Genomic DNA, 24,314 nt, shown 5'->3' on the forward strand with positions numbered 1-24,314 from the left:
CCACCTCTGTTTTCCTAGGATATCTCAAAGATATCCCCATTTTAACTTGGAACCAGGAAAATGGAACTCAGACACTGGGTGGGGGGGACATACTGGGGAGCACAGGGAAGGCTTGGTCTCCTGGAAGGAACATCCATGCTTGCACCAGGGGGTGGGGGTTTGAGATGGGATGTCACCCGGGTATGCTGCTGGGTCCTTCGGCACAGTTTCTTAGCCGTGAGGTGGGATAGTGGCATCTCCCTGGCAGGGGCCCAGAAGCCGTGGATGGATGGGCCCTGGGGTGCTGTTGGTTTTCTTGGTGGGGGCTCTCCTTTTACCCTCAATGATCCTGTCATCCCATGGGGAGTAAGAATGCAGGCCGTGACCTCATTATTCTTCTTGGGACCCCCTCATCAGGTCTGGGAGAGGTATAAGTCATGGCCAGTCCTCTTTGGAGGGAGGAAGTAGGTGTTTATAATGTCAGCTCCTGCCTTCTCTTCCCCAAATCATCCCCACTTTGCCTTTTCCCAGTCTTTTGCTTTCTTTCTAGGCCCTTCCACGTCCAGCACTCTATGGCTATTCTCTCTCCGGGAAGCAAGGAGGAGGTGCTGGAGGGAGAGGTGGGCAGGGGTCTGTAGGGTCCACTTCCACTTCAGGGGGGCTCAGCACCTCCCCTGGTGCACCCCAGACCTCATGGGGCCTCAGCCGCAGGCAAGGGTGGCTCCGTGGGGCTGGCTCTGGTGTTCTGAACAAGCAACAGGAGAAATGAAGCAGCTACATCACAATTCTCGTCTTTTACACACTTTCTTTGGGGATGACTGGAGTGGACCATTGGTGGGAGGGGACACGAAGAGGGAGTAGCTATCTTTCCATGTTGTGGGGAGACAGATTCTGAGAGTTTTTTCCAAATATATATATATTTTTGGTTAGTTAGCGTTTTTTTCTAGTAATCTCTACACCCAGTGTAGGGCTCGAACTCACGACCCCGAGATTAAGAGTCAGATGCTCCACCGCTGAGCCACCCAGGTGCCCCTCAGAATATTTTTGATAAATTAATTGGGTGCTTCCCAGTATTTGGGGCTGGCCTGGGGCATGGCCTCCGAGTTGCAGCCTCATCAGGAGAGAACCCTTCAGCCCAGTTTCCTGGCCTCCAAGGGAAGGGTCCTCCCTTAGGACGAGGCCGCAGGTGCCCTGGTGGATGCTGGGCCCCGTGGGGGCTGTGGAGAGCGGCCTGGCCCCGAGGCTGTGCGTCCAGTCCCTCACTTCCCTCACTCCTGGTTTCTCCTCTGTGAGCCGGCGTGGTGACGATTCAGAGTGCATCTGGGAATGCAGCTTGCTCTGGTGGATGCCGTGGGGGGTCCGCTGTGCGGGCAGGGGAGCTGGGCCTGCAGACCTGCCCCCTCTGCCCTTGGGAGTCGGGAGTCGGAGCTCTGCAGGTAGCAGCCCCCATTCTGAAGCCCTGGAGCCTCCCCAAGGAACTGGCCCAGGACATCACCTGAGAATTCTCCTGTACCTTTTTCCCTCATGCTCAGAAGTAAGGCTACATTTGTAGCTTCCCCTACTATATTCTCTATAGTTATGAGTAAACAGCGTTTTAATGGAAAAGCAGTATAACCGCTATATTAAAGAGCATTTCTGAAAACCCAGCATTACCCCAAATCCCGTCATCCTAACACAAATTTTTTTTTTCTATCTATTGTCTCCCCTTGTACATATGGTTGATTCTCCGAGTTGCACTTAGAGGATGCATTCAACTTTGTTTTATTTCCATCTACCATATGATCTTAAACATTTCTGTATTTTTTTTTAAAGATCTTATTTATTTATTTCAGAGAGAGAGAGAGAAAACGCATAAACAGGGGGAGGGGCAGAGGCAGGGCAGAAAAGCAGGCTCCCCGCTGAGCAGGGAGTCCAATGTGGGACTGGGTCCCAGGACCCTGGGATCGCGACCTGAGGCGAAGGCAGACACTCAACCGACTGAGCCACCCAGGCCCCCCATTTCTGAATTTCTATGTCTTTATAACAATGACCTAAAATAGCTGCAGTCCTTTTCCACTGTGTTGCTGTAATACCAACATATTCAAAATGATTTCTTTCCTGGGAGCCCAGAGGATGCGGCCAGGGTTTTGCAGGCGTAGGTAACCCTGCAGTGCACACCTTGTCCGTCCCTTATTCATGACAGTGTTGGTGAGGCAGGCCAGGTTTCTGGCAGGGGCTGGACTTCCAGCCTTCACTGGGGTAGCTGTAGTCTTGCTCTCTGGTATATTCTAAAATCAGATACCACAGAACAGGTATCCTCTGGTGTAAGTGCCTCCTGTGTGTGAAGCACCGTGCTAGGTGCTTTGTGGTCATGAAGTCATTCATAACAGTCCTGGAAGATCACATTCCATTTTCCATCAAGGGGTCCTGAGATGAGAGGAAACTGGGTCATTTGCCCATAGCTTCTAGCAAGAGGCCGACCCAGGCTTCAGATCCAAGGCTTCATTGCACTGCCTCTCCTTACAGCATAAGGTAGTGAGCTCCCCATCTGTGGGGAGTATTCAAACGGAGGTTGGATGACAGAGTGTCTAGAATACTCTAGATAGAGTTTCTCAATCTCGGCATCATAGATGTTTTGACCAGATAATTCTCTGTTGTTGGGAGCTGTCCTGCCCATCGTAGGATGTCTAGGAGTGTCCCTGGCCTCTACCCACTCACTGCTGGTAGGGCAATATAGAAGCAATAACATACGTCTGTAGACATTACAAAGTGTCCCCTGGGACACAGATTCGCTCCCAGTTGCTCACTGCTGCTGTAGGGGATTCCTGAGTAGGATGGGAGGTTGACTGCTGGATCCCTGGGACCTCCGTGAGGCTCCCCGTCTGGCAGGATCCTTTGGCCGACTGTGTCTCCATCAGTGGGTGGCTGATTGGAGGGATTGGGCACGGTGCCATCGTGGAGGGGAGTCCTGGGGTCCAGGCTAAGGGGAAGACCTGACTGCCTCTTCCACGTGCAGACCCCGCAATAACCAGATGTGCCCTGGGGCGGGGAACCCGGCTCCCCGTTTAACGACTGTGGATGACAGTCCCATGACCAAGGGCCACCTCAACCTGTGACCCCTCTGCTTCTGGCCAGTTTAGGAGATTCCCCTCATCAGAGGAAATCGGCTGTGCCACTGTGGCCTCTCACAGTTGGGGACATCCTTGAGCGTCTTCCCAGGGACAGTCTTGGTCGGGGAGCCCACCCATGGCACTCCAACTTGCAGATCAGGCCTGCGGGGACAGGGCTGGCAAGGAGACTGTGATTTTGCAGTGCTGCGTGTAGACTTGGGCTTTAAAGAGCGCTCTCATTTCCTCTCCGGAAGCCTTCAAAAGGCCTGGGGAACAAAAGGGGCTTGATTGAGTGTGCCTTGGAGAGCTTCATCGAAAGAAGGGAAAAGAACAAGCGGCCCACAACTACAAAGCCACTTAATTTTGCATATGGTGTCATGCCAAGAAATGCTGAAGTGCAGGAACAAGCAGAGAGACATGTTCCTTTTATCAGGAGGGTGTGGACTGGCAGCGAGAGCCAAGGACAGCCGTCAGCAAAACGGTGCTGGGTTTTGGCACCCCATCCCCACAGTTTCTCCCCTTACCCCCTTCCTCTGGCTCCCTCCAGCCCTCTCTGTTCTGTCCCCCTCTGCTTAAAGAAATGAACTTTTTGTACCCCAAGCACTTAAGGCCTGACCTTATTCCAGGGCAGTTTGCATTTTAATAGGCTGTGCTTGAAAATGAAAAAGCATCGAAGAAGTGACTCTCTAATGGTGTAATTTTCGGGAGTGAGTAAGGGTGGTGGTATTTATTTATTTATTTATTTGGCCAGTGAGTTCCGTCTGGCACCTTCTAAGCTACAAGCAACCAGCTGGACTGCATCTTTCAGTCAGGCTCTCTGGGGTCTGTTAAATTACCATGACCAGCTGTCTGCTGTGGGGGACGGTTTAGGAGACAGCTGACTTCAGAGCACTGGGGTCACTATGACAGCTCTCACTGCACGTTTATGGAACGCCGTGTGCCAGGTGATGTGTCAGGGGCTGGGAGTGAAAGCCAAAGAGCCAAACCACCCAGGCGTAGGATGGTGAAGCAGCGAGTTGAAAGGTCTCCCGGAGTGCGATGGCCAGGCTGACGGGGGCTCCGCGGGAGCGCTGTGACAGTCTGGGGCAGGAGGGCCAGGAAATACTTCCTGGGGGAGGTGACACGGGCCTTAGCCTTAAAGGTATAAGCCGGAGTTAATTGGGCAGAGGTGTTTTGGGGAAGGGAAGAGCATGGGCTCAGAAGCCCGACAGGCACTGGTGATCACAGCTTTCTGGGGTCATGTAAAGGGTGAGGTCCAGGTTGGTGGAATGAGGTCCCGGAGACAGGGAGGGCTGAGGCCTTGGGGGTCTTGTGTGCCCTGATGTGCAGTTTCCCTCAGGCAGCTGGAGCCACCATCGGTGAGTGCTCGCCTATTTGGACATCGACCTTCAGGACTCAGCCACAGGGCCTCTGGCACACCCTGCATCCGGCTCATTGCCCCAGACACACTCTTCTTTATCTGCTATAGTCCTCTCCCCTTTAGTAGACCATCCTGGACCTGACCTGTCCTCCCTTAGAAAATGTGTATTCACTCTTTCCTCCAGGAAGCCTTCCCTGACTTCCCTCACGCTAGCCAAGGCTCCCTGTAGCCCCTTGAGTTTATCCCTCCACCAGGAAGCTTGTTCTTGTTGTCACTGTCTCTTTCCCTTGATGACTGTCTCCCTGCTTGGGCTGGGAGCTCTGGAAGAGTAGTGCTGTTTAATTCACCTCTGTAGTCAAGGTCACAGCCCCATGCATGGCACACAGTAGGTCCTCAGGAGCAGGTGCTACCTGCATGAAGAACCTCACGCTTGTGCCCAGTCATGGAGCCCTTAGAACTTCCCTGGCCTCCCAGAGAGGGCGGGTGCTCAGGCTGCAGCCGCCACACACAGGGCTGGAATGGGTGTCCGTTTGCTGGGCCTGGGGGCCCAGACGCCTGGTATAGGTTGGGATGTGTGACTGCCAGGAGACAGGAAGGTGTGTGAGGGCTAAGGGGCTCCTGGGAATGTAGGAGGAAGAGGGAGGCCTGGGACAAGTTGCAGTTGGGCAGGGCTGAGGAGGGGGCAGCTTAGCAGGTGGGCCTGGGATGCCCTCCTTCCACCTCAGGCACGGAGCTGCCAGCCAAAAAGGCAGTCCACTCCTGTTGGCTTCACTCCTGGGGGTGGTGCTGGCCGTTGTTTCCTGGCAGAGCCTGGGGAAAGCCGGTGGCTGAGCCTGGAAAAGGCACAGACAGAAAAGCCGAGTGAGGGCATCGCCTGGGAGGTGTGGGGAGGGCCGTGGCTGGGCAAGTCAGAGCAGCATGCCGCACAGACCGAACCAGGAGATGCCAGGCCACCCACCGGCCTGGTTCTCCCCAGAGCCTCGAGAGGCAGGGCAGCTACCCTGGATCTGCAGCCAGCCCTCCCTGCCCCTGCCCTGCGCCCTACCCCAGACCCAGCACCACCTGTGGAAAGGGTGACCTCTAGCTTCAGAGATGGTTGGTGTTCAGCAATATGGTGGCTGGTTCTTGGATGCAGGTGGCTCGGGCCCGTTTGCTTGGATCCTGTCTATCTTCCCCACATGCCAGAGTTCCTGTTTCCGCCCAGTTGTAGCATGACATGCACTCCCGGGGGGGTCCTGCGATCCTCTAGAGGCTGTGATCCGGGTGATGACAGGAAGAATATGGGAAAGCCGCCTGCACCATGTCACTGACCCCAAAATGCCACCCCCTAGTCTACAATTCCACTACAGAGAAAATAGCCCCTTTGAATGCCTAATGGCTCAAAAAGCACATTTTAAGCAGAAAGCACTTAATTTTTTACTTATCTTGAAAATGGCATGTGCCTACAGTAGGTCCTCAGTAATTTATAGACTTGAGTGCAAAGTGCTATGCATAGCAAAGCCTTTGTGCTCAAGGAGTTTATACCTTTTTTTTTCCCCATTCGTTGTCAAATGACCCTTTATTGAGCTATTTTCCTTTGTAGTTCTTCACTAGCTGGCTATTCCATGGCACCACTGTTGACGTCATCTGTGATGTCATGGGGGTGGCGGCCATCCACACTGCAGCCCACAGACCGGGCAGTCCCCGGGATCGCTTTAGAGGTTCCAGAGAGTTCTCGGGCTGAAGAGCGGTGCTGAGTCTGTCGGGCGTGGTTGACAGACTCGTCAAAAGGGGTATTTCCACTGTGCTTCTTGTTTTTCTGCTGCTTTCTGCCCCTTGGCGGCTCCTTGAGGGCTCTGATAATGCAGAGGCAGCAGGTAACCCTTCAGCCTGGGCCTGCCTCTTCCGGACGGTCAGTTTTTCACGGTCATCCTCAGACCCTTCCAATCACCGGGTGCCTTGACGACGTCATCACCAACCTTTTTGGGAGACAGCCCCAGGGGGCCGATCCTCGGGGCCAGGACAGGTGTGACACCGACTTTGTCACCGGTGCACCTCAGGTACACGACTTTGATCCCGTTGGGGTCGAACTTAGGTGGCGTGGCGGAGGCAGCTGGTGTCGATGAGCCCGGATTCAGGATGACCAAAGACTGTTGTACCTTCACCTCCTCCAGGCTGAAAGCCAAAAAGCTCAAGGAGTTTATACTTCGAGGGAAGCGGTGCATTCATAGGCCAGTAGCAATTTTGCCCCGAAGACCTTCCCAGCAGCGCGGGACGCCAATGCCTGTGGCAGACGTGACCGGTTTTTTCCAGCACCTGCCCCTGGCCTGAGCTGACCCTTTGTTTGCCCTCCATCTGACCCTCAGCCCCTCACCCCCGGAATGCTGATGGGTTCGGGGAGCAGCCCTGACCTTGTGGAGATCAAGGACAGAGGGGAGGCCAAGAGAGGAGAGGGCATTCTCTGCAGGGATTCGGTGCCAGGGAGCATTTATGTACTGAGTCAGGATCAGACGCGGAGGAGTCTGCCTCTGGGGCGAGCATAAAGGGAAGCAGAGGCGGAAACAGGTACTGAAAACACAGTGATACAGAGCTTGACCTCAGGGGGCTTGACCTCAGAGGGCGTGACTTCGGGCTGACCCCTAACCTGGGTGGTATGGGGCTCAGCCGGAGGGGCTTTGGGGAAATAGCACTGCAGGCCCGGAGATCCCAAGGTGGGGCCTTGGTGGGGATTTGTACCTTATCCCATAGGCACCTCCCGCCTTTCGGGTTCTTTTTTTCCTCCTCAGCTCCCCCTCCTTCAGGGATTTACTGCACTAGCTGGGCCTCTGTCCTTGCCTTCCCTCCCCGAGTCTTGGGTGAAGGGGGCCCTCGCTGCCCATGACGGGCCCGTTCCCGGTCCTGCCCTCTAGAGCCCTGGGCCCCGGCAGAGGCCTTCTCCCCTGCAGGCAGCCTGCCCAGGGCAGTCTGTTTTCCCTCCTTAGGGCAGAGGTGAAGCTTGTTTTTCTTCCCGGCTCAGGAATTGCGCCTGAGAAACACACAATGCAGCTGTTAAAATATCTGGGTCTGGCTGGGCGGCCGCACAGCGGGCCCCTTGTTCGCCTCAGACGGCAGCCTCCTCGCGGGAGCCGAGTTGGGAGCATGCTTCTGCTGGCGCTGTGCTGGCGGGGGGCGTGAGGCGGAGACCCCGGTCCTCTGGAGCTTCTGAGGCTTTGGGGGGTTCTCCACGGAAGACAGGGGTGGACAGCAGGCCTTTGCCATCAAGCGGGATGGCACATTTACAAGAACGAGGCACAGGCCCTCTGGCGGGGAGAGGGAGAGGAAGGGGCTGGGACGGGGCTGCCTTGTCCAATCTTGGACAGGCCTCCTGTTGGTGGCTTGGCCCCCCTGCACTGCCTGGGACAGGTCTTCCTGCCCCAGGTGGGCAGGCTCACCCGGGCTGCCGTGATCACGCAGCGCACGCTTGAGCCCAGGCACGCCTGGGCTTTTAATCCCTACCGTGATGGAGGTGCTGTTGTCAGCCCCATTTTACAGATGAGAAAACTGAGGCACAGGGAGACGTTCCTTCTTGTCTGTAGCTCTAGGTGGAGCTGGGATTCTAATGTGGCCACCTTTCTCCGGGGTCTGCACTCAGTGCGCTCCCTCTGAACCTGCTGGCTGCTGAGAGGACCAGGGAGTGATGTAAACGTTTCAGAAGCGGCACAGGGAGGTCATGGTTGGTCCAAATAGGACCCTGGGTGGGAGTTCATAGGGCAGGCTTCCTGGGTTTGAAAGCATGGCTTCTGTGGGTAGGGCAGAGAGGAAAGAATGTTCCGGGCAGGAAAGCATGGAGACGATGTAAGGGCAGGGGACATGGATGGGGCCTGGTGTTTTCAGGGAATATACCCTGGTGCAAGTGAATGGCCGTTTTGATGCCATCTGAAGTGTCGATCATGAAGTAGCTCTTACCCATATCCTCCCAGAAAGAAAAAAACAAAAACAAAAACGGGAGGCCTCTTGCCCAGCTCCAGTCCTGATACCCATCTCCCCTTATCTGAGGCTGGCTTCCACAGCAGAGGCCTTCATTTCCCATCGGGGCCGTCCCTGGTTGCTGTTCCGGCCCAGCAAGTCAGTGAATTAGGGTTAATGATCTGTTTCCCCGCACACCATCAAGCGCAGGGGCTGGGCAAATTAGGGAGCTTTCGTACTTGGAAAAATCCATTCAAGGAGTGATGAAGAAGCAGGTGCACTCGCTAGGAGAGAGCTTTTTCCGTGGTGCCAGCCCCTGGCCACAGTGGGAGGGTGAGGGCTTTGCCCCCTGTTTTTCAGGCCTCTGGTCTGAAGCTCCTATGGGAGCCAGGCTGGCCAGGTCGCATGGCCAAAGTGTGTTCAAGACTCAGGAAGCAAGGAAGTGCCTTCTTCCCAAACCCGTCTCCCTCTGACTTGCCCTTCCCAGAGACCCTGTCGGGGCCCGCAACTCCCCCGGCCAATGCAGTCTGTCCCCTGCTACTTTCTCCCTGTAAGAGTGCACTCCTTTCTTTTCCTCTCTGCCCGCAGTGTGCCAGGGGTCATGCCCATGGCATTCCCTGCCCCTGGCGTGCCCTTCCTTCTCTCCTCTGCAGGCCAAGTTCAAGGCCTTTCACTCCCTGTCGTGAAGCCACAGGGCAGACGGGTGGTCATCAGGAAGGCCCCTCTGACGTCCCCAGTCAGGAGCCCTCACTCCCTGAGTTTCCATGGCCATGAAGTCTCTGCTCCTTATTTGACTTTTAGCATATACTGACTGAGACGTCCGTGAACTCTAAGCTGTGCTTTATGCTTTTTGACACCTCTTCGATATTCCTCCCGTATGACCGGCATCCACATATTCAGTAAATTTGGTGGTGGTCGAACATGTGTGGGCTTCAGAATCCAGCGGACCTGCACTGAAGCGGTAGAGGTGCTCCATGTTAGCGCTGCAACTTTGGGCAGGTTACTTACTCTCTCTGGGCCTCTGTCTCCTCGTAAAGCAAGGATCATGATATTGGCGTCACACGGTAATAACAGGAGGAGAGGAGATGGCCCGGTGTGGGCACCTGCAGGTGCTTGAGGCTTCTGATCTTTTCTTTCTCTGGTAATGAGGCTCCCAGTATGAGGGACCCTGCTGGGCAGAGCAGGGGTCCAAGGAGCGATGGAGACATTTGAGGGACTCTTCTTTCTCCGGGTCACAGGGGAATGAGAGCCCCACGTTCTATATCACGGGGCAGAGAGTGTCAGAAGGATGCTTTATTTTTTTCCAGATGTGTCTCCCTTTGTTGTCCTCACGGTGCCCCGGGCAACAGGCCAGGCAGCGGGCCATGTGCCAAGCCCACGTAGAGACAGAGGTGTCTGTGCTGGGTAAGGAGCGGCTGCCCTATGCCAGCATCCCGCACACACTGATACGTGTGAGGTTCCTCTTCACCTTGGGAGGGACCATACAACCTCTCACTGTCCGTGGGGTCAGGGAGCTGGGACCCCATGGTCCAGCCTCTTATCCCATATCTGAGCCGTCCGGGGTCCCCAGGGTCTTCTATAGGCTCTGATTGCCCTCCCCCAGGGGACTGTGGGAAGCCCTGGCCAGGATGGTGCCAGAGGGGCCGGCCCAGACAGGAGTGTGTGGGTCTCCTCCACATGTCAGGTCACTGGAAGAGGGAGGAGCCGGGGGGACAGGGCAGTGACATGGCTCTGGTGGTGGAAAGTCCATCATATCTCCTCCAGCTCTGCAGACCCTCTAGGTCTGGAGCCCCTTGTCTGGGTTTCACTGGAGACGGTTTGCTGCTGGGCCCTAGTGGGGCTCTTTCACATAGGCGTTGATCCCACACACAGAGACAAGGCAGGTGGACAGAGAAGCCGCTGAAGCTGTCCTGCAGAGAGGTGCATGTACTCATTAGCCCCAGCTGTCACCCTGGGCCCCCGCAGGCAGGTGACCTTTTCTTGGAGGCAGGTGCCTACCCGCCCAGGTTCTCCTGCCTGGCCAACCCTCAGTGGGGACCCGGTGTTTGTGGGGTTGCCGCCGTGACATGTGTTAACAACCACGCCGGGAAGGTTGACTGTCCTCTCAACCACCCGTGTTACAGGGGAGGAAACAGAGGCTCAAAGACGGGCAGTAACATGGCCAAAGACACACAGCTGATAGGGACTGCACTGGTCCAAGCAGAAGCACATCTCACACTGGGAGAATAAAATGGATACATATTATAAAATAGAATTCTTTTATCCCCTGGGACGAAGGGCAAGCAGAGTTCCCCAGATTGGTGTAGTCCTGGGGAACCCTCACCTCACCCACTTCCTCTTCCCACGCAGGGTGGAGGAGTAAGCGTCAGTTTTGCCCCAGGTGAGGCAGTGGGGCTGCGTGGAAGCATATATCTGCTCCCTCATGCCTCTGACCTGGAGAGTCAGACCCCCAGATTCCCGTTTATGTGGCTGGCCTCTGCATTGTGGTGTTGGACTGGTAGCCCCTCAGTTGGGAGCACCCAGGAGAATATCCACTTTCCAGATGGCAGTGCTAAAGTTCTGGGAGATGAAATGATGGGTGCCCGGCCACTCGGCAGATAAGGATGCGTCCTCAGCACCCTGGGGCCACAACCGGGGAGGGGAGGAGTCTGCTGCTCTCTTCTTCATGATAACTAGCTTATAATGATCATTACCTTTAATCTGTGCTGCACTGACTGTGTGTTTTTCACTTTAGGAAATTTCACCTATTTTATCTCATTCGATCTGAAAAACGAGTCTGATCAAGGCAGGGCGGTGTTTATTATCTCTGCTGTATTTGTGTGTATGTGTCGGTCTGTGTGTATCTTTGCACGTACACGATCGTGTGTGAGTGTGTGCACGTGGCGTGTGCCTCTGCATGTAACTCGGTGTTCCTGTGTATGTGAGTACACGTATGTGTGATACGTGATCGTGCATGCACGTGTGACCGGGTATACGTGCTTGGGCGTGGCAGGGGGTGTTGCGTGTGGGTGCATGTGTGTGCACGCACATGTTTGTGACGGTGTATGTGGTCGCGTGTGTTGTGTGTGCTCCGTGTGTGCCCATGCGTGTCTACACATGTGGGGCTGGGGCACGCATGTCGCTCAGCTGAGATCAGAGGAGGTGAGAACACCACGGCCCCGAGGTGGCTGCGAGGACCGGGAGACGAGGTTTCATCTCTCTCCTGGAGAACGATTTCGCCTGGGGAAGACGCTCTAATTCCTGTGACTCACTCGTTAGAGGAGTTCAAAGCAGCCAGGTGGTGGGAGGGTGTCTGGGATTGCAGGTTTTGGAGGGATTCGCTCATTCTGCTCTGATTATTAATGCATTCTTCAAGCCAGTCCTTTCACTCAGAGTTCTTAACCTTTTCTGTGCCGTGGACTCCTCCTCGGAATGATGCTGTAGACGCACAGGATAAAAACACATAGGATTACGAGAGAAGCCGGGTCTATTGAACGCAACGATCAAATGCATTGGTGCTGTGGGAGTGTGTGTGTTTCTGTGTTGGCTCAGGTTGAAAGGTCACTGGGGTCTAACGGTGACCTTAAGCGGGATGCCATGGGGAGCACAGGTGAGGCTCTGTGCCGTGGTGTGAGCGCATCTGTGTCTTATGCCTTGGCAGGCTCAGAGGCACGGTGGCTTGTCCACGTTCAGGCCCGAGGGACACCAATTTCCAGTTCCGAGTTAGCCAAGAGAAAACGTGTTTTTTGTTTTTTGTTTTTTCCTTTGGGTTATGCAGCCTTGCATTTGCTGGAACTTGTGAATTACTTAGAATAATTTGTAAGTGATCAGGAAGTGACCTTGTAAAGTGGCATCCCGTGAAGGTTTTCCTAAACCTGCCTGTGTATTACAAATCCCCGTGGGACATTTTTAAAAATGGCGATATTTTGTCCCTGACTCTCTGCCCGGACCTCTGGAATCCAAATCTCCAGGAGAAGGTCCAAGAATGTCTGCGGGGGCTCTTGGTGCCGCCAGCAGCCTCTGGAGGGCCGGTGACTCTGGGGTCTCCTAATGAAGACAGGCTCCTCCTGGCTCCTGGTCCGGTGCTCCCCCTTCCCTGAGCAGAACCTGGGGAGTGCAGTCGCATCCCCTCTCGGGAGTTGTCTGGACATGCTCAAGCAGTGTGAGTTCTCTAGGTGAAGTGGGGGTGTTGCCTCTCCTCCCCCCGTGAGTGCTGTGTTCCCAGCCCCTCCTGTTGTGGAGCCTTTCGAGGAGCCTGTGGGGAACATTTCGGCACAGACCCTCACGACCCCCAACTGAGGTCTGGGACCCCAGAGCCCGGCACCCCGCCCTTACTGTCCCCAGCTGGCCTCTGGGGGCTCAGGTGAGGCTGCTGACAAGGCTGAGGCGGCTGCCTCAGAGGAGCTTCGGGAGTGAAAGTGGCTGCCTGGGACCCTGGGCGCCTGGTGTTTATCCAGAAATTGTGCTAATCCCACTAATTCCTGTGCTTTACGCAGCCTCTCCGCTCTGTCTCCCGCCTTCCTCCTCTGGCAGGGGAGGGAAGTGGTGGGCAGCAGCTGATCTGCAGGAGACCGGTCCTGTGGCACGGTGGGTACTGCACGGACTGCCCCCCCAGCCCCCCCACCCCCCAGCTGGGCCAGCTCCCCACGGGCATCCGTGGGACCCCAGTGCTTCCGGGTGTACACCCGTTCCTCAGGTCACAGAAGCAGTCTGCGTAGTGGGACTCTGATGACTACCCTTCCTCCCCGCACTCCATTCACCCGGGTCCTGTGGTGGCACACCTTGAGGCTTCGGGCGGCATGACTGCCCCAGGACCTGGCTCTGGACCTGGCCCTTTTCCCTCCGTAGAAAGTGGCCTGAGGGCAGCTCACTTCCTCCCTTGTAAGGATCAGGTTGATGACACCCACTCTGACAACATCACAGGGCGGGGTGCTGGTTGAAGGAGCCACGGCTACTGTTCTCCAAGAAAACCCCCAGCCTTTTCCTGCTCTTCTTTCCAGTCTCTTCATGTCCCTTCGTAGAAATTGTCACAGTCTCTTGAACCTCTTTCTTTCCTTGGCATCCCTGATACAGAAGTCTGATGGTTCTGACTTGTTGGCCTCAGAGTTTCCCCATCTGCATTTGGAAAGGGTTGGATCCATGCCTCAGGAGTCTGCCAGCCCCTCACTGGGGCTGGGGCTGGGGTTTGGTCACATGTGCTGACCCTGTGGGTGTCTTGAGTCCTGCGCCGGTTTCTGGTCCACTGAGCCCCGTGCCCTCCAGATGGGGGCCTGGCTCCCTGGGCACACCTTACCCCTCGGCAAGGGTTCTGGACATCTGCTCAGCTGGGTCCTCCAGACTGCCCTGGAGGAGATCACAGTCAAGCAGGAGGCCAGGTGGGGGTGTCGCAGGTTATGACCATGCTGTGTAAGAGGTGCCATGGTGGGGGAGTATCCAAACCCAGGGCAAGGGCACCCAATTCACTTAGGGGATGTGCAGAGCCTAGCCATCTCCAGCCTAGTGCAGTGTGAGGCGTGAAGCTGATTGTCAATAAAGAATTACTGAGGGGAGCTTGGGTGGCTCAGTCGGTGGGGCAGCCGACTCCTGGTTTTGGCTCAGGTCGTCATCGTGGGGTCCTGGGATTGAGCCCTGAGTGACGTTGGCCTCGGTGCTCAGTGGGAAGTATGCTCAAGGATTCTCCCTCTCCCTCTCCCCCTGCTCGGCCTATTTCTCTCTCTCTCTCAAATGGATAAATGGATCTTTAGTGGATGAATGTACAACCGCCCCACCCCAGACGGCTCCAGCAGACAGGGGCCCCGGCCCCATCATGGTGTTTTCAGGCAGCTCGAACAGAGCCTTGGCTTTTGCCTGCCCTTGACGGGTGGTCTCCATCCACCAACCTCGCTACCTTGGAGACAACACTAGAGCCGGAACCATGCCCAGTCCTGCTTCTGGGATTCCCTGGGCTCCTGGCACAGTGCTCCCCATACCTGCAGGGCTCACCAGTTAGTAACCTTACGCCTGCCAAGGGATTCCAGGGTAAATCCCTTAGCACTGTGGGATCCTAACGCGAGGGACAGCTCACTGTGGTGCTTGAGAGTCCAGCTTTGGGGCAGATAGCCTGGGCTCAAGGCCTGGCATAGACACTGCTAAGTGTGCATCTTTGGGCAAGTTACTCAACTTCTTGGAGTGTCTCTTTCTTTTTCTTTCTTTCTTTCTTTCTTTCTTTCTTTCTTTCTTTCTTTCTTTCTTTCTTTCTTTCTTTCTTCCTTCCTTCCTTCCTTCCTTCCTTCCTTCCTTCCTTTTTCTTTCTTTCTTTCTTTCTTTCTTTCTTTCTTTCTTTCTTTCTTTCTTTCTTTCTTCCTTTCTTTCTTCCTTTCTTTCTTTTTTTAAAAAAGATGTTATTTATTTGAGGGAGAGAGGGCACAAGTGCGGGGCGAGGGGCAGAGGGAGAAGCAGACTCCCCACTGAGTGGGGTTCCATCCCAGGACCCCGAGATCATGACCTGAGCCGAAGGCAGCCGCTTAACTGACTGAGCCACCCAGGCGCCCCTAAGTGTTGGTTTCTTTCTATGTAAAATGTTGTGAGGATTAAATGAGATCACTCCCGTAAGGTGTTTGGCACCCGGTAAATGCTTATTGAAGTTTTGTTGTTCCAGGTGTTATTTTTATTTTTGTCCTTACTTCCAGATTCGAGGTGTATTTCAACGTCGGGCCTGAATTCCTTTACCTGAGTTTCTTGGGAGGAAAACGCAGGCTGTTCACGGAATCACTTGAATTTCAAAGAGCCATGGTTTCCCTGCCGCAAAGGTCCCTTTCCTTTGCCAGACATTCCTGAACAGTTGGTCTGTGCCAGCTTGACCTGGAGATGACGATGAATTCAATATGGGGGTGTGGGCTGGAGGCAGAGATCCCTAAGTGGGGAGGAGTTGGGGGGCTTCCCCAAGGGGCTGATGTCCCAGTGGAATCTTGAAGGTAACAGTAGGGGTCCACAGAGAGGGTGAAGGGTTGCCGGCGCACGGCCAGCTTGAGCGGAGGCCTGGGGGCCTACAAGGGCTGGTCAGAACTGGCTGGGTGTGAAGGAGACAAGGGGAGAGGAGGCTGCAGGAAGACTTCGCTTCAAGGCCCAAGCGACTCAGCAAGGCCTTGGCCAGGGGAGGGATGTGGTGAGATTCGGGTTTGGGGAAGGCGCCTGGCTGTCCGAGGAGAGGACAACCTGGAGGAGGGCCAGAGGTGGTGTTGGAAGGACCAGCGCCCCCCGACCTGGAAGGGAAGGGGGGTGCCGGCTTAGGACAGAGCAGCCTGCCCGAGAGGCCCCACTGGTGAGATGTTTTGGGAAAGTGATGGCAATCCCAGCCCATCAGATGTTGGAGGAAAATGGGGAGGAAGGAGGTGACCCCAAAGGTGCAGCTCCGGTGGCTGGGAGGGTGGTTCCCCCCGAGGCTCAGGGGGCCGGGAAAGCGGGGCAGGCATGAGCCCGGGTGCATTGCTGGTGAGCCGTCCACCTAGGCAGAACCTTAAAGAACAGATTACATACACAAGTAGGCTGGAGGCCAAAGGAAAGCCCATAATTCATCAAAATCTGCAGGGAGGTTTCTCTGTCCCCCAACTGCCTTGGGTTTCCTTGATAGGGAGTTTTGAAAGATTGTGGAAGCGGGACAGGCTGGTGTGTGCAGATGGAACCAGGGGGTCCAGGACTTGGGCTGTTTGCTTGGCAGGCAATGGGACCGTGAACCGTCCATGATACCTCACATCATCGTCCTTGGCCCTTCCCATTTTCTACTTAGAAAGACATGAGAGTTTTGTGTGGATTTAACAAGATGAAATTCTGGACCTGCAGATGTGAATTTAACCTTGAGGCCCCTGGGGATGGAGCTGACCGCCGCCTTTGGTTTCTGCCCTGCTGTGACCTGTGGGCTCCCTACCAGAACATTCCCTTCTCGCGGGCCTGCAAACTGGCCCACCTCCTTTCTGACACAGCAACCACAGAGGACTTCTGGACTCTCCAGTTGTCCTGTCATTTTTTGCTTCTTCTATGGAACTTGTAAATTAGTCGGATTCCCCGACTAAATTGTTTGTGCCTCTGTTTCTCCTACTTCCACTCGTCCCCTGACCCCCCATCCGGGCCCTGATCACCACATGTGACTGAAGCTGGTCAGCCCTCAGGCCTCACCATCTCCAGCTCTCAGTAGCTTGGGAAGGAGCTGATTGTTCCCCCTCTTCAAGGCATTTCACTCCTGCCTTGGCTTCTGGCACCCCAACACTCTCCTGGTGGTTTTTTCCTTCTCTTTCCTCCACTGGCCATCCCTGCTTACTCTCCTTGGCTGGTTTCTTCTCTCTTTCCTGGAAATGTTGGCACGCCCCTGTCTCAGATTTGGAACTTTCTCTTCTTCTTCTCTTCCACCCACTCCTTTGGAGATCTTGCCCAGTGGCCGCCATATTCCTGTCTCCAGCCTCTACCTCTCCCCTGAGCTCTGAACTTACATTTCCAACAGTCTCTGCATGGCTTAATTAGCATTTCAAACTTAACATGGCCCGGACTGAGTTCCTGATTTCTGCCCAAACCTGCTGCTCACCCGCTGGGCTCCATCTCAGCCAACGGCACCACCGGTCATTCATCCGGGCCCTCAGCCAAAAGTAGGAGCCATCTTTGACAGTACGACTCTTCTTTTAAGAAGATTGGCTTTCCCATTTCTGTTCTGTAACTTGATACAAATAGCCGGTTATTAGCAGCATCTGTGAGGCATGAGGCGTATTGGTGAGAGGCTCCCTTGTGACCCAGCACTCAGCTGCAGGCGGAGCATAACCTGTGCCCTGCATCCCCCAGTGCTCCCCCTCTTTCCACCACACCCCACGTCCAAGCCCTAGAAGTTCTGTGATCTCTGCATTCCACCACCACCCCCTTAACCCAGACCATCATGTCTCCCTGGGTCATTCGGGTAGTGCCCCCTTCCCCCCCAGATCAGCTCTCATACAACAGCAGAGTGACCCCGATACACTATGAGACCTGTCATGTCCCTCCTCCGCTTAGAGCCCTCCGGGGCCTGTACTAACCTTGCTGTTCTTCAAACGAGCCAGCCTCTGCCCACCCAGGTCCGTGGCTCGTGCCGGGCTCCCTCTGAGCTTCATGTGGCACCCATTCCATCCTCAGAGAGGCAAGGCAGCGGCCCCTCGGCCCCTCCCGCCCCACTCTGTCCTACCACTTGGTTTTCTCTTTTTATGCTACTTCTCGCTAACTGAAACTAAATACACATTTATTTCTCCCACTCTTCTATATGATCCTTTCCCAAGTAGAACGTAAACTCTGTGGACTGTACCTTCAGCACCAAGCGGAATGCCTGATACAAACTAGGGGCTTAGAAATGTGTTGACTGAGTTTGCACCAGTGAGTAAATGATGAAAATCTGTTGAATGAATGAATGAGTGAATGAATGCACACACGCACAAATAAACGAGAGGTTGATCCTGGTGAGTAGGGAAGGAACAGGAAAACGAGGGCTTTCCTTTGAGGACCACTAAGTCCTTGTTACTCTATTTATCTTTATTTTCCTGTGGTCCCGAGTTGGAGGCTGATACTTCGGACTTCATTTCTTGAAAGTGGTCCTTGCTCCTCCCCACTACGGGCAGTAGGAACTTGGGGCTCAGATTTTAAAAATCTGGGGTAAGGGGCAACGACCGCGCTCGGCTGGTGTCCGTGAGGTCGTTCCCAAGACCAGATGAATCTCAGAACTAATAATTCTCAAAATTAATTAAACCCTCCTTCCCAATTAGCAGAGTATTAAGTTGGCTGCTTCCGTGGCGGCCGGGAATCTGGGTCGGCGGATCCCGGCTGGGTCTGGGGGCAGTCCGTGTTGGTGAGCGTCTTTGTCTTTTCCTCCAGGGCTGTCACCCAGGACTATGAGCGGCTAAGATGGAGACGTCGGCCTCAGTCACTACCACGGAAAAGAAAGACGCCAAAAGTGGGAGCCTGGAGGGTACTGCTTTCCCCGACCCGGGCAGGAAGGCCTCGGCTCTCGCGGTGGCCACGGCGGTAGCTGCCCACGGAGGTACTTTGTGTTCTGCACGCTTGGTGGGCAGCAGGGGTGTTTTTCATTAGCCCGTTAGGATTTAATTAGACTGGTGGCCGATGTCATCAGGCAGGCATGCTGGGTTTATGGGGGGCGAAGAGGAGGGTGTCCCCCCGCACTCCCGGGGATCCCAGGCCCTGTGATGTTTGCCGGCAGGTTTCTCAGGGGGTCTGGCCGCCCTCAATCTGCCGGGCGGCCCTGGGTGCGTTCGCTTGGCACGTTCGAGATGTGCCAGAGACACGGCTCCTGGCCTCTGGCCCGCCAAGGACTATTTTGGAAAGTAATTGTCTCCTGATCCTTTCTGGCTGTAATTAGAGGGTCAGGTACGGAATTTAGTATCCTTAGGTGAATTTCTGGCCAACTTAATTATAACAGAAGGACTACACGAGCCACAGCCTCTCATTTACTGCCCCGAAGAGAAATAGTCTCTGGTTTCCACTGGTCCGTGCCAGCATCCCGTCGGGAAAGTTTGGCGGGAAGGCGAGACCTCCCCTTGTGTGCGCGCAGTCCATCTGGAGGCCACAGGACTATTTCTGTCTCTGAGGAGTGGAGAGTCTTAGATTTCTTTTCTTTCCCTTTTTATTCAAGTGCATTTAGTCATGGCCTGTTGCTCCCGCCGCTCAGGCACAGCTCGGAGAGCAGCGGGGGCAGATTCGCCCTCGCGGGGGCCGGGTGTGCAACCGTGGGCGGGGCCTCTCACACTTGGATGCGCTCACACACGCAGCCGGGCTTGCTGAAGTGCGGAGCCCCGTTTAGCAAGGCGGGTGGGCGCGGCTGAGTTTCTGCATTTCCCACCAGAACTCAGGTGATGCTGATGCTCTTGGTCCACGGCCGGCTGGCAGACCGGGCGCAGCTGGGGACTGGAGCCCAGGGAATCGGGCAGAGCCTCGGAGGGGGAGGAGGGAGTTGGTGTTTCCAAGAGTGAATGGGAGGACTTCTGGGTTGTTGTTACTACATTTATTTTTATTCCCCCACCCCATGATTCTCAGTTGGAGGTCATTATCAGGGCCGTGTGGCCCAAGGCAGGAGAGGGAGATCCGGGACCAACCTTCTTGCTCCCATGGGGAGGCGGGCGTTTGGCCCTCCCTACCTGGGTGATGCCCCTCGACCCCTGTCCCTCTTGGAGATGAGCTCTCCAGGCCCTCCCTGTGTGACCAGCTGGGGTGGAGGCAGGAGCTGAAGCCCAGGATGGACTCCCCACACAGGGGAGGGCAGGGAGGAGCGGGGAGGGAAGGCTGACAGTGGGAGTCTGGAGATGGCTGGGAAGCCCCGCGGCCTGGTCCCAGGGCTGGCTCGTCCTGGGCCTGGCTATGTCTGCATGTTGATCTGTTCCTTCTCCAGGGCTAACCCTGCCCTGTGGAGACTGCTCAACTGTCCGTCTCTGCCTGATGGACAGACACATGGGGCTCTGTGGCCTGAGGGATCTCGGGCAAGCCTGGGCCTCCGTGCCTCTCTGGCCTGCACCTGGGCCCTCTGCTCTCCCTGCCTCGGCCGGGGTCAGCCTCTCCCGAGCCATGAGTGGATCATGAACTTCTACGCAGTGAGATTTACTGCCATGCCGCAGTAGCAGAGAACAGACCTAGGCAGTAATTAGACAGCGATTAGGCTGTAATTGGGGGAAGCCCCTCTAGCGTCAGACCTGATTGTCACCAATGTGCAGTAATAGCTGATGCTGGAGGGGATCTCGATCTGCGGAAACAGGCAGCAGGCCTCTAGCTTGGGGTGCAGTCGCTCCACGGAGGCTTCCAACCCTGCTCTACCCCACCCGCACCCTCACCCTAGGATGCTGACCCTGCCCACCCCTGCAGGCCCCCGTCCCCTCATTCCCTGACCCCAGAGGAGCAGTTGGCCGATGCGGTTCCAGCAGAGGGTGGATGTGACCCGTCTTTGGAATGAGTCTGGAATCAGGCACAACTGGTATGGGGGAGCCTCCTCCTCACCACCACCACCTCCCCCCACCCCCGCCCCTGGTTGTCTGCACAGCTTATGGGGAAAGGAGTAGCTGCTCTTGCATGGGGCAAGGCCGGGGGTATCTTGGAGTGGGGGCGCTGGTGCTGGTGGACCATGACCCTGTGTTCCATGGATGGGGTGCAGGAGGCCCAGCGATGCAGCCCAGAGGGGGCTGGCCTGGGTCCTAATTGTAGCCACATCCCCAGGGCTGTGCCTTTTTCCATTCTGGGCCCTGTTTTCCCAGATGTCACCCAAAGTCTTCATGATCTCGTGACAATCTTCTGTCATTGAACACTTAGGCTATTGCTAGTTTTTCACAGTAGGAAGATCATGAGGAAATGAAATCTTTCTGCCTAAAGAGATATGCTCATTCTTAGAACCAAAGCCATACAATCCCAGTGGTGGGATTGAAGCCCCTGGAACTGGAGGGTGGGGCGAGAGGATTGGATTAAGTGGTCAGAAGGTGGCCTGGAATATAGTCCCCCCACCACACACACATCTGGACACCTTGCAGCCCTGCCAGTTTGTAAGATCTGGTCCCTTTGTCATTGCTGCTGGTTGCTCACCACAGTGCTCCCAATGTCCTCAGACAAGGTCAGCCATCCTCTGGACCGATGTGTGATAAGCCACAAACGCTAAGCTTGTGGTTCCAGGAGAAGCGATTGATTAATCCAACTATGGAACATTTGTTGAATAGAACATTATGTAGCCACTGAAAATGTTTATCAAGACTTTATAATAATGTGGCAGTGGGGATGTGCCTATGTTCTAATAGTAAGTGAAAAAAGCAGGATACAAATCATATCTTACCTCTGTCACCTGGAAGTACCATTAGCAGTGGTCGCCTAGGTGGGACTCAGGGTGATGGATGATGCATCCAGGAAGCCCATCCCTTTGGTTCTTAAGGACCTTCAGCCTTCTAGAACTCTCTATTAGAATGTAACTTCTCCGAGAGCAGGGATGTGCTGGAGCCAGCCCCTGCTAACTTGTGTGAGTGGAGTGTAGACATCTTCCAATTCTGCTGCCCTTGACCTTGTGTTGGTAACTAGAAGTTGGCCACAGTGGGATTAGTTAAGGCCGGAAAATTGGCAAACACTACAAATCCGGGCCGTCCTCTCCTGCCGTCTTCTGCCAGAGCCTGTTGTCGAACATCTCCCAGCCCAAGGAGCTACTGGGTAGGAGGCTGGGGTGCCAGGCACATCTATTTTATGAGTGCTCCGAGCCTCTCCATTTTGTAAATGAGATTGAGACGAGGTAGGGAAGGGACTTGCCCAAGGTCACCCACTGCTTTAACAGAGAACGGGGTCTGAGGCTCCATCTCTTCCCCGTCACATGGTGAGCGTCTTTTTTTGGTATTTGCTTTTAGATGGTGATTTTAGACTGTTGGTGGGTGATTTGGGCCTTAAAGGCCAGCCCACTGATACTCGATGGTAACTGTCCAGTCTCTGCACCAGGCATAGCAAGTCACTCGTCTGTCCAACAGGCTGACAGCACCTTCTCTCTTCCAGATGGCCAGTTCTTTGAGACCTGGGGCCATGACTTACCTGCAGAGGGACCTGAAAAGTCACCTGGCCTGCCTGACCCCTGTTGCTTGACCTCCCTTAGGTGTCAGAGGCTGGACCTGCTGGGGGCTGGGCGTTTCCCCTCGGAGTCGCTACCTCTCAGAGACCGTGTGTGCACAGCAGAGCAGGGCGGTGGCTGAGGGCGAAGCAGCACTGTGGTCAGACTAGCGCAGGTTCAGTGAATCACCTGTCTGGCGGGAGGAAACTCCAGAGGCCCAGGCTGGTGGGTCCCTTCCCAGCCTCTGGAGCTGTGGTGCTAACACTTGGGAGGCCATAAATCTTTTAAAAACACATTTTGGCCCAGAGCTTTTTTTCCCCCTTAATTTTTGAAATGGCGTAATTTTAAAGGCAATTTGATTCAGATGTTTTTCATTGCTTTTCACTGAAACTGCCCAAATGCTGTCGTATTTTCCTCCGCAACAGTGGGTTTTCTTTCCAAAACTATTTCTGAACCTGTCTGTGTGCCTCAGCTAAGCACCAGGGACCCAGCTCCTCCAGGCCTCCGGGGCTGGGAGGATCGGGAAGTCTGGAGCCATAAAACTTGGAACCAAGTCTTGGTCTGAGAGCTTTGCTAAGTCCTTGAGGTCAGAGCGCCAGACAGGCTTTAGAAACTCTGTGAGGCGCTCACAGTGGTACCACCTTACTGTTGTGGAGCGCCCACTATGTGCTGGGCCCCATCTGGTCCTCCACCAGCAGCTGCAAGCAGCATCCCTAGGAGTTGGGCCCCCCCACCCCAAGGCCTCCAGGAGCACTCCTTCCGGGAGTGGGGCCCAGCAAGTTGCAGGGATTCTGATGCCCTCGTAAGTGTTGGGCCCTCCACGTTCTAGCTGCATGAGGCAGGGCGCGACTTGCCATACATAAAGTGGGAATCACATGCAGAGCCGCTAGGGGACAATTACCGGAGATAGCATGTGCTCAGGCCGGCCTGGCACAGGGCACCTCACGGGGGGGTGGCTGTCCCCGCTGCCGCTCTTCTCCCAGGCAGTCCAGAGAAGCAGTAGGAAACAGCTCAGACTCTGGAGCCACACCACCGGGGTAAGGCCCCACTCTGCTGACCTTGGGCACGTCCGAGCCTCCGTTTCCACATCTGCAAAATGGACACAGTAATGATCCCTACCTCACAGGGTTGTGAGAATTACTTGAGTCGGCAATGTAAAGTGGCAGGCCCTAAGTTAGCTCTGTGTGAGGCCCAGGTTAAGTCTCTGCTCTATGAACTATTGCTAGTTTTCCTTTTCCAGGCCCTGGAGGCTCTGCCTGACTTAGAAAGTCTTCCCTTCACTGGTGACTCTTGCTGGTTGACTTGTTGAGGCTGGACAGGGGTAGGAAGACCAGATTTCTGCGGTCTTCCTCCTCGAGAGTGGTGGAGGGAGCCCTGGGCTGGAGAGCGGGCCTGAGTTGCTGTCCTGCTTTGCTTCACTACCACAGGCTGTCCTGCGTAGGTGACCTGAGTGGGTCCCTGGCCTTGCTCACTCAGCCTTCCCCCTGTACGCTAGAGGGTGGGATCAGACCAGAGGTTGCCGAAGCAGCCCATGAGACAGCTGTTATAAATGCAGATCCCCAGGCCATTCCAGACCTGCTGGAATGGAATCTCCCCCGGCCGGGGCCTGGGCGTGGGTATGTTTACATGGGTTGCAGCTGGTCCGAGGCAGGGACTGCATCCCTGGAGGGGGCGCTAACTGGGTGCAGCTGGTCTGTACTGGCTGGGCGGTGACCTGCTTGTCCACCACGCTTGAGTACTGGGTGACTCTCGGCACTTGGCTCCTTGCTTCAGGGGGCTTCTGTGCCCCCCACTGCCCTGGCCACCCTGTCATCTTGTCTGCTGGCCCTGCTGGCTCCTTCGAAAGTCTCTTCCAGGCACATTTTTGCACAGTGGTGAGGCATCCCTGTCAGTCTGGAATACTGCATAAATACCAGGCTCTGTAAACGAGTCAGGTGGTGAGCATTCTCGCTGAGGTGCCAGGGTGAGGAGATGTACCCAAGTCCCCTGGACCTTATCGTGCCCTCTCACTGATAAATGCCTCTGAGTCCCCGGTGTCTTTGCCCTCCCTCTGTCTCTGGGCCATCCCCTTAGGATGCCCTCTGGGCAGGGCATTGTTCACCCCCAGCAAGGCAGACACCCGATAAATGATTGGGCAGGGAGGGAAGTCTGACACTGTCATGCCAGTGGGCTGGTGTGGCCTGCTACCCCTGAGGTTCCTAAGGGCCAGGGTCAGTCGGGCCCCGGCTCCCTTCCTGAGGCCCTCTGCAGCTTGCCAAGCGGGCCAGCCTCCCCGGCCTACCCGAACGGCTCCGCTTGGGCCACACACTTTCGCCCTGAGCTCGAGGATGCACTCAGGTGTGACTAAGTGGGCAATTATTCTTATTTAAGTGCTTTTCAGGATGGCTGTTGTCGCTGCTACTGAGTTTGTTTTAATGGCCCGGCCACA

General features: G+C 55.4%; 1 protein-coding gene and 1 pseudogene across 1 annotated transcript in view; one reads left to right on the forward strand and one right to left on the reverse strand.

Moving 5' to 3' along the window:
- The window catches only part of GLI2 (GLI family zinc finger 2), a 244,455-nt gene that overhangs the window by 48,313 nt on the left and 171,828 nt on the right, over positions 1-24,314 (forward strand). The window contains exon 2 of the mRNA XM_035008207.1: positions 18,190-18,355. Within this exon, the coding sequence (XP_034864098.1) occupies positions 18,220-18,355 (136 nt within the window). The 5' untranslated portion in view covers positions 18,190-18,219. The remainder of the gene's footprint in view (positions 1-18,189; positions 18,356-24,314) is intronic.
- Positions 5,906-6,910, reverse strand: LOC118012555 (annotated as a pseudogene).

The sequence above is a fragment of the Mirounga leonina genome, unplaced genomic scaffold, assembly GCF_011800145.1.
Source record: "Mirounga leonina isolate KUSES-001 unplaced genomic scaffold, KU_Mleo_1.0 Mir_151, whole genome shotgun sequence".
NCBI lineage: Eukaryota > Metazoa > Chordata > Mammalia > Carnivora > Phocidae > Mirounga > Mirounga leonina.